At 40.3% G+C, this 14,632-nt stretch overlaps 2 protein-coding genes across 6 annotated transcripts in view; one reads left to right on the top strand and one right to left on the bottom strand.

Annotated features, from left to right (window-relative positions):
- Window positions 1-14,632, top strand: part of LOC134337340 (caytaxin-like) — a 60,229-nt gene that overhangs the window by 31,801 nt on the left and 13,796 nt on the right. For all 4 annotated transcript variants that reach the window (XM_063032264.1, XM_063032261.1, XM_063032262.1 and 1 more), the window contains 4 exons: window positions 501-603; window positions 4,864-4,995; window positions 8,422-8,508; window positions 11,719-11,817. In XM_063032264.1, coding sequence (XP_062888334.1) covers window positions 501-603; window positions 4,864-4,995; window positions 8,422-8,508; window positions 11,719-11,817 — 421 coding nt within the window. The remainder of the gene's footprint in view (window positions 1-500; window positions 604-4,863; window positions 4,996-8,421; window positions 8,509-11,718; window positions 11,818-14,632) is intronic.
- The window catches only part of LOC134337338 (beta-1,3-galactosyl-O-glycosyl-glycoprotein beta-1,6-N-acetylglucosaminyltransferase-like), a 117,727-nt gene continuing 105,685 nt past the window's right edge, over window positions 2,591-14,632 (bottom strand). The window contains exon 4 of one of the 2 annotated variants that reach the window (XR_010015967.1): window positions 2,591-2,628. The gene's annotated coding sequence lies outside the window, so the exon portion shown is untranslated. Of the gene's footprint in view, window positions 2,629-5,019; window positions 5,392-14,632 lie in introns of those variants that run through there. The other variant, XR_010015966.1, reaches the window with a different exon arrangement.

Here is a 14,632-nt window from a genome sequence, read left to right as displayed (position 1 = left end):
TCTAACTTAAGAGTTGGGGTGTGTCAAAGGAAACAACTTGTTCAAGCACTCAGTTTTTGCTAAATATATGGAAATTAATATTCATTCATCCATGGCCCATGTCATTCACAAACTATACCACTTGTCACTGCCCACTCTACCTGTCATTGTCATGCTAGAAAAATAATTGTATCTGATTTTTGTAGTCTTAGTAAACATCATTCTCAGTCCTAACCAGATATTTAGCAGTTCATTCATTAACTCAGCAGGACTCTCTGTCCCATATTCTAATATTGGTTGGTGGTTTTCAGTCAGTAACATTAAAATTTCAGTAGAATTCTTTTCTAATTATCTCATTCTAAAGTCTGTCTTCCCATTGGCTTGACCAGGATTAGTTCTGTGAGCATGATTATGTTGAAGGAGCCTGTTGTGCCCTTTCTAATTCCAGTATCTACAATCCTTTAACACCCACTTTTTGAAAGTGTCTATATCACAATTAAAAACATTTCTTTTCTTTGTAGGCTATTATGGTGAAGGATTGAATGCAATCATTGTATTTGCTGCTTGTTACCTGCCTGATAGTGGATGTGCAGACTATACCTACATCATGGAAAACCTCTTCCTGTAAGTGTACAATCCATATCCATTGGACTGCTTTACTAGAACCAATAACTTTCAACTTATCCTCCAGATGTCAACAGTGAGCAAGCAATAACCAGCTCACTCTCATATAAGTTTAACATTGATGAAGACAGATCGGAGATCAATGTCTGAGGCCCCTGTGCAGAATTATACCAAGACGAAAAAAGGAAGTAATCCCAAGGTTTGCAAAGTTTAATTTTCAGAAACCAGTGGGTGGATGGGACCAAAATTTCAGCTTGTGATTGATGATGATAACAAGTTTCGCAATTGCACCTTTCAGACTCGCAACTGGGAAGAAGGATCAGTTTAATGATATTATGTTTTGTAAATCCAAAACATGAAACTAATTGAAAGAAAAACGCAAGGAGACCAGGAGAATGTCTATGTTTCATTTCTTTACTTTAGCGAAGTGTACACTCATGATGTGGTGGTGTAATGACGTATGCCATTCATGTACTTTTACATATAACCCATAATTTAAACAAAGAATGCTTAACCTAACAATATATTTACAATATTACTCAAAAATTACTGAAATATTAAATACACAGCAGTTCTCCCTGTTTAGCTATAAACTCCCAACTCAATATAGAATGCATCTCAACTTTCAGTATGTAGATATATTCTATACAATGCAACTATTATATAGACATCTACGGCATAGTAAATTTTAAATTGTCTCATTCAGGCCTGAAGATTTAATCACTGTGGACGATTTCTTACTCTTGTGGGATGACGACGATGAGTGGGGATAGGGTCACTCTGCTTGGCAGGTGAAATTTATGGAAGTGAAGCAATCTCAGGTTTTAGTGTCATCTCCATGGCAGTTGTAGGAGTTGACTGGGACTGCAGGAAACAGCTCTGACAGCTCTGACCACCTTTCTTCTCTAATAATTGACTCTACTGTCTTCAACTGATCGATGTGTCATCTCCAGATGACATCAGATGCAATCTGCACTGCGTAGGAGAATGGTCCAGTTCTATCCCTAATCTTTCCAAGCACCCTCTTTTTGATCACCTCTGTAGTATCTTGCCAGGAGTGAAACGTCGAACTTCCTTGTTTGAAGAGTCCTCAATTTGTGTCCGCTGTTTGTCTTGCATACTCTTCTTAAGATTGGGTTTGAGAAGATCCAAGGGTGAACACAAGGGATGTCCCAGGAACAGCATAGCTGGTGCATTGTTGGTTGTGGAGTGTGCTATATTACAATATGCAAGTACGGAATTTGTGAGCTTCTGGTTCAGTATTAGTGTAGTGTGTTCTGACATTGCTTGCAGTGCCTTCTTTAGACTCTGGACAAACCTTCCCATGAAGCCGTTTGTAGCTGGGTGGGACAGTATGTATACAATATGTCTCATTCCATTCGTTTTCAGGAATGACTGAAACTGTTCAGCAACAAACTGTGGCCTGTTGTCACTGACTAAGTGTTCTGGAACACCAGTCTTTGAGAAGAGGCTTCTCAACACATCAACAATGTGCGAAGCTGTAGTGGAGTCTATTAGGAACACTTCTGGCCACTTTGTAGTGCATTCACTACTACAAAGAAATTGGTGCCCATGAATAGTCCAGCAAAATCCACTTGAATCCTCTGCCAGGGTAACTCAGGCCATTCCCAGGGACGGAGAGGCACTGCTGTTGGCATGTTCTGGACGTGTTGGCATCCTGAACAGTACATATAGTGAACTGCTCAATTTGCTGATCTATCCTAGACCACCAGGCAAAGCTTCGAGGTGGCCAACATGTAGCTCCTCCAACACTCTCAGCTTGGATGTTACGACAGCACTCAATCTGTGCACATGGCAACCTCCATCAACAGCAAGTTCATCCTGGAATTGGTGAAAATGGGGGAACTTGACTGTGCTTTGGGGTGTAAAATGTTTCAACCAATACTTGTATGGGAGAGAGTTTACCTTCATTACTGACTATCAAGCACAAGCGTATATTTTCAATCTACAGAAGGGTGTTCCGTTCACAGCAGCAATACGAATTCGGAGATATGGCTCTGTTTCCTGGTGGACACAAATACAAGATTGAATTCAGGCTGACAACTAATCATAGAAATACTAGCAACACACACAAAATGCTGGAGGAACTCAGCAGGCCCTGCAATGCTGGCCCCCCCTGTTTTTACCATAATGTGGCTTGTTCTTGGTAGTAGTGGAATGGCTGTAGTGGAGCACATGTCCAAATTCATTTTAATTAATTTGCCATTCACTTCTGGTGTAAGCCATATTGCTTGTCTGTTGTTCATCTTCACATTATAAATCTCATGGCTACCCAATCCTGTGTCACTGTCATCATTATCAGATGTTCCATCATCAGGAGGCAAATTATTGCTCTTTTTGAAACTGCAACTTGACTTTTTAGCATTTTTTCTTCCCTATGCAAACCATTTATTTTTGTCCCTTTCATGCTCTTTGTATGTGCCCTACTTTGTTGCATTTTCTGCATGTTTCACCATTAAAGCTGCATTGGTCTGGTGCATGTGAGCCCCTGGCACAACACAATTTGTTTGGCTGGTTTCTGTTTAGATGTTGCAATTTTGTTCCAGCTCGCTGTCATTCCTGACTGCACTCAATTGCGACTCTGTCTGTTGTTTATGTCAATACAGCAATTTCAACTGTTCTTTAACATGTGAGTTGTGCTTCAGTTCGGAGCCATTTTTGAATACTTTCTTGTAAGATTCCACAAACTAAACTCTCTGTCAGTACATCATTAAGCCCATCACTGAACTCACAACGCTTGGGCAATTTCTTCAAATTAGCTGCATACGCTGAAATGGATTCCCCTTCCTTTTGATTCTGCTTATGAAACCGAAAGCTTTCTGCAATCAACAATGGTTTACTTGGTTTACTTTCACAATATCAGCAATCCTCATTTCAGCTGGTTTGGATGGAGCTATTAAACTTCTAAGCAAACTACATGCTTTTCCATCTATTATATTCAGTAAAACTGGCAATCGTTTCTCCTTGACTATTCCATTTGCTTTAAAACACTGCCCAATTAGCTCAGTATACAATATTCAGTTACCTCTTGTTCAATTGAATACGTCTATCTTTCTGATGTAGCCAGCCATTTCTGCTTTTTAAAAAAAATTTATGATCATTATCACCTGGTATTCACTGTTTATGAATCTGTGAATCCATCTGTTTTCTCCCTTCTTATTTTAAACTTGAACTTCTTTGTCCCTTTCCAAAGAAATACGTGCTGTGTTTTTAAAAATCCTACCATTTTGCTGCAATTTTATTTAATTGGAAATCTCGCTGCACATTTTTTTACTTGAACATTTCACTGCACTTCAACAGGTGCATCATCTCCGATTTGTTTCTTACTTCTCCTGCACCACTTGTGATGTTTTGTAACTCCAAAACATAAAATTATTTGAAAGAAAAACACTTTAGCGAGGCATGTAGTTATGACGTGGTGGCATAATGACCTATGCCATTCAAATACCTTTACATGTAACCCATAATGGTTTATTTAAACAAAGAATGCTTAATCAAACAATATATTCACAATTTTATTCAAATATTACTGAAATATTAAATACACAAATGGGAAAAGTACAACGTTTATAGCAGGAGTTGAAAGTTTTCAATAGCCTTATGAAAATAGTAGGGGTAGAATCAAGCAAGGTGATTGCAAAAGGATGGTGTGGGGCTGGACTGTCATAAATACAACAGATAGGGCAAGTATGATGATGATAATATTTAATGAACACAGAGAACATGATTTTTCCATTTGGTTAGTGCTTTCTTGATAATGTAGCAAGTTAGAAATTTGGAGAAATTCACACAGCATCTTGAAAAAGATAAAAACTATTGGGAGGTAACATTATTTGCAAGGGAAGTCCTTGATGGGTGGTAATCTACAAAACTGGGTGGCATATTAATGGCAGTTCTGAAGCAAGATGGAGGACACTGAAGAGAAGAAATCATATCAATATCAGCTGCATGGAGTTTGTGCTTCAAAGTGTGCATATATGCAGTTGGGTGCTCTTGTCTTGAGCATAGTAATTCTTCTGTGTGAGTGCAGGGATGCATGTGGATGTGTGCCTGAGTGCAACTCTGCTACATCCAGTCAAATGGGTGCAGATAAGAAACTGATACTTAAGCAGGCAACCTGAATACTGTTGATACATGCAGAATCAGGGCCTAGCTGGTGAACATTAAAAAGAAAGTTAACTGCTTGGATTTTGGCCATGTGATTCTAATTATCATTTTTTTTCTTTTCCTGTCTCTCAGGTATGTGATCAGCATCTTGGAGTTGCTAGTTGCTGAAGACTACATGATTGTGTACCTGAATGGGGCTACACCTCGCAGGAGGATGCCAGGGCTGGGATGGCTGAAGAAGTGTTATCAGATGATAGACAGGAGGTAGGTATAAAGTGGGCTGATGAAGCAGGAGAATCAAAATCTATCAGTCTGTTACTGCTCTCGTGAAAGATAAGTTAAGGCTAGTAATGGCATTAAGGCTGATCTCCAGCTTCCTCCCCTACTTTTGTCTCAGCAAAGCATATCTTTGCTCCTTCTCATGGAATTTTCAGTTAATCTCTGGCCAAGCTTACAAAGTGATCAAAATGATTTTTGTTTGTTAGTATCCATCATTGAATTCAACAAATAATCTATAAAAAGCTGACATCTCCATGACACTTTCCTCAGTGTAAATTATTGTCGGGGAGCTGTTCCAGGGCATCTGTGGGACCCCACCAACAGATTTCTTCATCAAACAAACAGAGCCAACCAAATCAAAGAACCCTCAGTAACGACAAGCTGGAAAGTAAAGAAACTCATTTTAAACACAAAAACTAGAACATACATATAGGGTTAAGGTAGAAGATAAACTATCATGAACAATTAATGTATTATTTTGAAAGGCAAACATTTTGAAATAATTATTTGAAGGAATGACACACATTCAGGTGTGGCTGCATTGATTTTATTTCAGTATTAAGCAGATAGGAATTGATTTTTCCCAGAGAGAATGTGGTTTTACATCTCCCACATCTTGTCGGATCCAAGCCAGTCCCCAGACTCTCTTATTTTCCCTTGCATGCTCTGCAATGGTGCAGGCCATTAAGGATAAGAAATAGCTCTTTGTGAGGTTGACTCACTAGTGGTCACGAGTACTACTGAACTCTCAGGCACTAGATCCAGAACACCAGGATGGAATCAATTAAAGCAGCTCACTGGTCATTGATCAGTTTGTAGACTTAGTGTTTCCGGTGATTGAGCACTACAATTCAATTCATTTTACAGAAAAGCCACAAATCAGACCATGATTTTTAATTTTAATACTTAAGATAAAGTTCTTCATGTGCACAATTATTTGGTTTTGCATCAGTTTTTTTTCTTAATTCAAATATTCTGGGGTAATTTTATTTATTGCTTATCTTCTTTTTGCATTTTTACTTTTAATTGTTTATTTCATATTCCACAGCTTTTAAACATTTCTGAACATCAGGACCATTCAGATTAATTGAAAGCTTGCAAGTTTGACAGGTGGTAGAGCTGGCAGCTTGATTTTGCCATCTGTCAAAAGATGCTCTCAATGGCTTCATCAGTTAGTGTGGTTCTGCCCCATCCATGTGACTTGATTATATCCTCAAAACCCTTCCGCTATGCAGGGCCTGTTAAAGACATCCAGGACGCTTTCATCCAGCAAGCTGTTCTGGATACACAGAGGGCTAGTGCAGTAAAATCCAGCCCAACAAGTTGTACCAGTTGTCGATGTACCAGCATTGATTATTTATTGTAGTTAAGTACAGCAATACTGTTAATATGAAAAAAATCACCTAATAAAGCATAAAAATCTGAACTGGTCACTATTAATGAAAAGCACTAATCACTGTGAACAATATGTAGTACTCCTTTGTGAAATATTACACCAACAATAATAAAGATTTGTACCAAAATTAATAATTGGAATTAATATTAATCATTTGTTCAAGCCACAATTCATGAATTGTATCAGTAGCTACTGAAAATTCCTGTCTTTGTAAATAACTTGGACTAAATCCAGATGTCAAATATACAATTCATTATCAATAAATTGCAAGGGTAAGTTGCATTGATGACTGCTTAAACACTGCACCAGCTATTCCCAGTGTATTTCCACTGATCTTCAAAGAGAAAATCAAACTGTGCAGATCACAATTAACAACGAGCGAACTGTGTGATCACCGTAACAGATTGCATCAAATGGGTTGGGATGAGAAGTGCATTATCAAAGGGGTAAATGGGTGAACGTTATTACCAGTGATTGGTGTAAGAAGATTCACTCTGATAAATTTTGCACGCCCAAGCACAAATAAAAGACCTCTTCACAGAATCAATGATTTGTCTATGATAATCTAACAAGGCAGGAAACAGGCTTAAATGTATGCAAAATAGAGTGTGACAAGATGTAGTGTAACTAACAATAAATAAGCTTCAATTGGACCAAAGGTTCTCTTTGGTTTGACATTTCTCTTCTTCCCTTAATGCGCTTTAAAGCTTTCAAACAGTGGGATTTTCTTTTATTTTGCAACCATTTTCCATGTTCAGCAAGAGTATATCATTGCTGTGAACGTCATTCTAATCCAGTGTTGAGTAAACAGGGAGTATGCAGAAGGACTTGGACAGATTAGGAGAATGGGCAAAGAAATGGTTGATGGAGTACAGAGTAGGGAACTATGTGGTCATGCACTTTGGTGAAGGGAATAAAAGCACAGACTGTTTTCTAGATGGGGAGAAAATTCAGAAATTGGAGGTGCAAAGGGACTTGGGAGTCCTGATGCAGGATTTCCGCAAGGTTAACTTGCAGGTTGAGTTGGTAGTAAGGAAAGAAAACACAATGTTAGCACTCATTTCGAGAGTACTAGGATATAAAAGCAAGGATTTAATGTTGAGGCTTTATGAGACATTGGTCAGACCACATTTGGAGTACTCTGAGCAGGTTTGGGTCCTTTATCTAAGGAAGGATGTGTTGGCTTTGGAGAGTGTCCAGAGGAAGTTCACAAAATGATTCCATAAATGAAAGTGTTAGCATATGAGGAGCATTTGATGGCTTGGCTCTGAGCTTGTACTTGCTGGAGTTTAGAAGAAAGAGGGGGATCTTATTGAAACCTATCGAACGTTGAAAGGCCTAGACAGAGTGGACGTGGAGAGTATATTTCCAGTAGTTAGAACAGAGTTGAAGAATTTCTTTAGCCAGCGAGTCGTGAATTTGTGGAATTCTCTGCCACAGAGGGCATGGAGGCCGAGTCATTGGGAATATTTAAAGTGGTAGTTGATAGGTTCTTTTTAATCAGGCTGTCAGAGATTACAGGGAGAAGGTGGGAGAAGGTAGGAGAAAGGAATTGTGAGGAATAATAAATCAGCCATGATCGAATGTCAGAGGAGACACCATGGGCTGAATGGCCTAATTCTGCTCTAAAGTTTAAATAAGCTGCAACATCATCTTTCAAGGGAGAGTTAAAATCAAGGCCCTTTCTAATCAAATGACATCTGTTTCACTGATAACATTTCTAATGGGCATCCAATTTTCTCTGTTCTGGGAAAAAAATCATCAAATTACTGTAACACAAAAAAATTAACAGCTGATCTCGCTACTTTTGTGGAGTTTTCTGTGAGAGTTGGCTGCTGTGGTTTCCTATTAATACTGCGGAGTCAGGTAAAATGCAGTTAGACTTTTTTCTGAAGTGAAACTTTCTTTGACAGATTGAACTGATGGAGGCAAGATACCTCCCTAAGTTCTGTTTCTGTTTGGGGACTTTTGTGAAATACAACGCTGACTATAGATTTTCTGTTTCCAACTGACAGGTTAAGGAAGAATCTAAAGTCATTAATAATCGTTCACCCATCCTGGTTTATTAGGACCGTGCTGGCAATATCCAGGCCATTTATTAGGTAACGAGCTATAACTGTCACATATCTATTTGACTGTGGTCATACTATGCTAACAGTAAAATCTCCATCCATGAATAAATTGGCTGTTGCCAGTGGCTGTATATCATAATGGGCTACTAAGTTAAAGAGAACATATCCAAGATTGACATGTATAAAGGTTGCAGCAGTTAATCAGAGGATTAATGTCATAATGAGCTAGTGCATGAATATTCCAGTCTAGTTGGTAAATTGAGATTCTTGAGTAGGGTGGTTTAGTACAAAGGCTACAATATCACTTGTTGGAGGAGGAGAAATACAATCAGACTGAGGGACATTCTGGATGAGTGTCAGGCAGGAGAGGGATCAGGGAGTTTTGCCTGCGGACTTACCAGGAGAGATCAGCCCTGGGCAATGGTTTGGGTTGGGGACGTGGACAGGATATAGATGCTACTCATCAGGGGAAGTTACTTTATTTATGTATTTAGAGATACAGCATGGAGTAGGTCCTGCTTGGCCCGTTGAGCTGCATAGACCCAGCGAACCCTGATTCAACCCTATTCTAATCACGGGACAACTTACAATGACCTATTAACCTACCAACCGGTACATCTTTGGACTGTGAGAGGAACCTGGGGAACCTGGAGAAAACTTATGTACTCCACGGGGAAGATATATAGACTCTTTACAGAGGACGTTGGAATTGAACTCTGAAGTCCTACACCCTGAGCTGTAATAGTGTCGTGCTATCCGCTAACCCTACCATTATTGGGCTTCAGCTGCTGCTACAGAGGTGTTCACATTTGCTGTGTTAGAACAGAGTATAGACAGCACAGTATAGGCCCTTTGGCCCATGATATTGTGCTGATGTTTTAACCTACTCTTAAGATCAATCTCATATACCCCTCCATTTTCCTTTCATCCATGTACCTATCTAACGAGTCTCTTTCTGATTCTGAGATGTCTCTATCGTATCTGTCTCTACCTCCACCGTCCTTGGCACCACATCCCATGCACCTACCTCAAAACCTGCTACAGCTTAACTGCCACAGTAATTAACCAAGTAAACAATGAAAAAATGCAAACTGGAAAATAAACCCTACTAATGAAACAAGGCAGATTTGAGCTATTAAGCTATGAAATGTTTCAGTATTCTTAGGATTACAGTCAGCTCTATCATCAGCAGCCTTCAGGGAGACATTCCAATGATAGGATTTTGTTTATGGTTTCAGACTGATAATCTAAAGGCCTGAACTGATGAGTTGGTGACATGTGCTATAAAATACCAAATAGAGAAGCGGGGGAAATTTAAATTATAGATCCATCTGATTCAGCAATTCCTTTGTAAGAAATTATGACATCATTACCCATTCTGGTCCACCTATGACACAAAACAACATGGTTGACCCTTAACTACTCTCTGAAAGGACAAGTATGCCATGTTCAGGAAGCAAGCAGGGGTAAGCAATAAATACTGGTCTTGTCAGCAATGACTTGGAATAGCACAGCAGAGGAACAGATCTTTTGGCCAACTAAATGATGCCAATTTACAAACTTTTGTAAATCAACCTTATCTGCCTGCACATAGTCCATATTCCTTCTTATTCCCTGCCTGTTCTTGTACCTGTCTGTATCAGCCTCTTAGACATTGTTATCGTACCATCTCCCCTGACAGCATATTCCCAGGCACCTACCACTCTATACAAAAAACATATTCTGCGAATCTCCTTTAAACGTTCCCTCTCTCACCTTAAACCTGCGCCCTCTACTGTTTGACATATCCACCCTGGGAAAATGACTGACCACCACCCTAATCTATGCCTCTCCTAATTTTTTAATTCTTGTATCAGGTTATCCCCTCAGCCTCTGATGCTCCAGTGAAAACAATCCAACCTCTCCTTGTAGATAATACACCCCATTCCAGGCAACATCCTGAAGAATCTCTTCTTGACCCTCTCCAAATCTTCTCAATGAATCATAAAAGAAAGCAAACTCTTTGTCAGACTGAAGGAAGGTACTGAGATATTCCTTAGGCATCAGTGCTAGGATCACTGTTTTTGACATCAGTTGCTGCCTTGGTTTAGAGTACGTGAGGTAAGATATGCAAGTGATGCAGAAATTGGAAGTGTTATAAACTATGAGCAAGATAGAGGGATGAATGGTTGGATAAGTGGCAGATAAAGTTTATTAATTTAACGTGATACATTATGCCAAATAAAGAGGAGGACTAATATGAACTAAGTAGCATAGTTCTAAAGCATTCAATATATGGAAGCCTGGTTATTTGTTTGTATAAATCTTCGATGTTTTGAGAGAGCAATTAGTAAAATGTGCCTTCATAAATAAAGGGACGGAATACAAATACACGAGTGTTGAGACTACAGTATGTTTAACACTAGTTAGGCCACAAGTGATGTATTGCACCCAGCTCTGACTGTCAAACCTTGGGAATGTTCACGAGTGCAGGATGCAGACTTATTCGAATGGTTCTGGGCATGAGGGAATTCAACTGCAAGACTAAACAAGAATAGTTGTGGTTGTTGTCCGAATGGAAGCAAAGGCCAAGGGGAGATCTGACAGAGGTGCAAATGGTCATGATGGATTGATGGAGTGTCAATAGAGAGAACCTACTCCCAGTAGTGAGTGTTTCAGTGATCAGATGATAGGGAAATGATGCAAGGTGTGGAAACAACACATTACCTTGGAGGTTGAAAATGGATACTGGATATGATTTGGAATCAGCTACCTGTACTGGGATTTCAAAAAGGAATTAGAGAATCACTGAATGATTATAGGTAGGCCCATTGTGCCAGTGCTGGCTCTCTATCAGAGCAACTCTTGAATTCCGCTCACTGGACCTTTCTCCATAGCTTTGCGATTTATTTTTCTCGTTTGTATATTTATCCAATTCCCCTTTGAAAACTATAATGAAAACTACCTACTTAAGAAAACTTAATAGCAATTGAATTAACAGCTAAGTGCAATTAGTTCGTAGGGCTACAGAGCAGGGGAATGAGGCTAATGTGATTGGTCTTCAAAGACTATCATGGATACAATGGGCTGAATGGCTTGTGGTTAACAGTATAATGATTCTACTACTGGATGTAATCTGAGGTCTATGGCAAATAAATTCAATGAATTAAAGGTTGTCTGGCTTGTTGCTGAGATACATTGATGGAACTAATTCTGTTGAATGTTTTTAATTGACCTGTCTCTGCCTGCATTGTTTTTCAGTGTTAAGTTCATGAGTAAGATTCAGTATGCTTACACTCTCTCTGAACTGGAGCAGGTCATTCCAATGGAACAGATGCAGATCCCAGAGTGTGTCTTACAGTACGTATCAACACTGGTGACATCCAACAGACTTTTAAAAACTTTTTATGTCTTGGTCGGAGAAGGCTTGTGAAGGTTCCTTCAAATGACTGAGCTTTGAAGGCATTGAACAGTGTGATACCAAGTTTATAGGTACTGTACTAAAAGGTCAGTTGCAAATCTGTACTTAATTGTGGTTATACAGCAATAAACTTTAGTACGAGTATGAGAAACAGACTTAGTTCCCAATCCAAATATCTGTTCAGTGACCTGACTCTGTAAAGGATGAGAATTGGATCTGGTAGCCAAGTAGTCAAAATACTGAACTGGAGTCAGGAGGCAATTGGAGGACTACACTCACGCACCCTTAAGCAACTGAGGAATTCAAATTTTATTATATATATAGGCATCCATTAGTCTCATGAGACCATGGATTTGTGCCTTGGAGGGTTTCCAGGGTGCAGGCCTGGGCAAGGTTGTATGGAAGACCGGCAGTTGCCCAGGCTGCAAGTTTCCCCTCTCCATGACATCGATGTTGTTCAAGGGAAGGGCATTAGGACCCATACAGCTTGGCACCGGTGTCGTCGCAGAGCAATGTGTGGTTAAGTGCCTTGCTCAAGGACACAACACGCTGCCTCAGCCAAGGCTCGAACTAGCGACCTTCAGATCACTAGACGAACGCCTTAACTACTGGGCCACGCGCCAACACCAATTCAAATTTAAGTACTTAAATAAATCTGGAATTAAAATCTAGTCACAGTAACAGTTATGAAGAACCTACTACTTGTCATTAAAGCCCCATCTGGCTCATCACTGTTCTTAAAGGAAGGGAATCTATCACCCTTGTGCGACTCTAAACCCACAGCAATGTGGTTAACGCTTAAATGCCCTCTTAAGGAATAGTTAGCAAAAGGAATAAACACTTCCCTTGCCAATAATGAACACCAGCATAAACAAATAAAAAATAAAGTTGATGTATTTTGTTGTGCCCCTTTTATTGAAGGATCCAGCACATGACATACAGTATATGCAGGACTGAAGCCACTGGCTAGCACTCACCACTTAGACTTGTAGGTGTAATGTCTTAGCAAAGATTTAGAACATAGAACATAGAATAGTACAGCATAGTACAGGCCCTTCGGCCCACAATATTGTGCCAACCCTCAAACCCTGCCTCCCATATAACCCCCCCCTTAAATTCCTCCATATACCTGTCTAATAGTCTCTTAAATTTCACTAGTGTATCTGCCTCCACCACTGACTCAGGCAGTGCATTCCACACACCAACCACTCTCTGAGTAAAAAACCTTCCTCTAATACCCCCCTTGAACTTCCCACCCCTTACCTTAAAGCCATGTCCTCTTCTACTGAGCAGTGGTGCCCTGGGGAAGAGGTGCTGGCTATCCACTTTACCTATTCCTCTTAATATCTTGTATACCTCTATCATGTCTCCTCTCATCCTCCTCTCCAAAGAGTAAAGCCCTAGCTCCTTTAATCTCTGATCATAATGCATACTCTCTAAACCAGACAGCATCCTGGTAAATCTCCTCTGTACCCTTTCCAATGCTTCCACATCCTTTCTATAGTGAGGCGACCAGAACTGGACACAGTACTCCAAGTGTGGCCTAACCAGTGTTTTATAGAGCTTCATAATTACCTCGCAACTCTTAAACTCTGTCCCTCGACTTATGAAAGCTAACACCCCATCAGCTTTCTTAACTACCCTATCTACCTGTGAGGCAACTTTCAGGCATCTGTGGATCTGTGGACATGTACCCCAGATCCCTCTGCTCCTCCACACTATCAAGTATCCTGCCATTTACTTTGTACTCTGCCTTGGAGTTTGTCCTTCCAAAGTGTACCACCTCACACTTCTCCGGGTTGAACTCCATCTGCCACTTCTCAGCCCACTTCTGCATCCTATTAATGTCTCTCTTCAATCTTCGACAATCCTCTACACTATCTACAACACCACCAACCTTTGTGTCATCTGCAAACTTGCCAACCCACCCTTCTACCCCCACATCTAGGTCATTAATAATAATCATGAAAAGTAGAGGTCCCAGAACCGATCCTTGTGGGACACCACTAATCACAACCCTCCAATCCGAATGTACTCTCTCCACCATGACCCTCTGCCTTCTGCAGGTAAGCCAATTCTGAATCCACCTGGCCAAATCTCCCTGGATCCCATGTTTTCTGACTTTCTGAATAAGCCTACCATGTGGAACCTTGTCAAATGTCTTACTAAAATCCATATAGATCACATCCACTACACTACCCTCATCTATATGCCTACTCACCTTCTCAAAGAACACTATCAGGCTTGTAAGACACGATCTGCCCTTCCCAAAGCCATGCTGACTGTCCCTTATCAGACCATGATTCTCTAAATGCCCATAGATCTTATCTCTAAGAATCTTTTCCAACAGCTTTCCCATCACAGACGTAAGGCTCAGTGGTCTATAATTACCTGGACTATCCCTACTACCTTTTTTGAACAAGGGGACAACATTCGCCTCCCTCCAATCCTCCGATAAAATTCCCATAGACAATGAGGACATAAAGATCCTAGCCAGAGGCTCAGCAATCTCTTCCCTCGTCTCGTGGAGCAGCCTGGGGAATATTCCGTCAGGCCCCGGGGCCTTATCCGTTCTAATGTATTTTAACAACTCCAACACCTCCTCTCCCTTAATATCAACATGCTCCAGAAAACCAACCTCACTCATATTGTCCTCACCATCATCAAGTTCCCTCTCATTGGTGAATACCGAAGAGAAGTATTCATTGAGGACCTCACTCACTTCCACAGCCTCCAGGCACATCTTCCCACCTT

The sequence above is a fragment of the Mobula hypostoma genome, chromosome 24, assembly GCF_963921235.1.
Source record: "Mobula hypostoma chromosome 24, sMobHyp1.1, whole genome shotgun sequence".
Lineage (NCBI taxonomy): Eukaryota > Metazoa > Chordata > Chondrichthyes > Myliobatiformes > Myliobatidae > Mobula > Mobula hypostoma.
The sequence above is the reverse complement of the archived record's forward strand: the minus strand, read 5'-3'. Positions and strand labels throughout refer to the sequence as shown.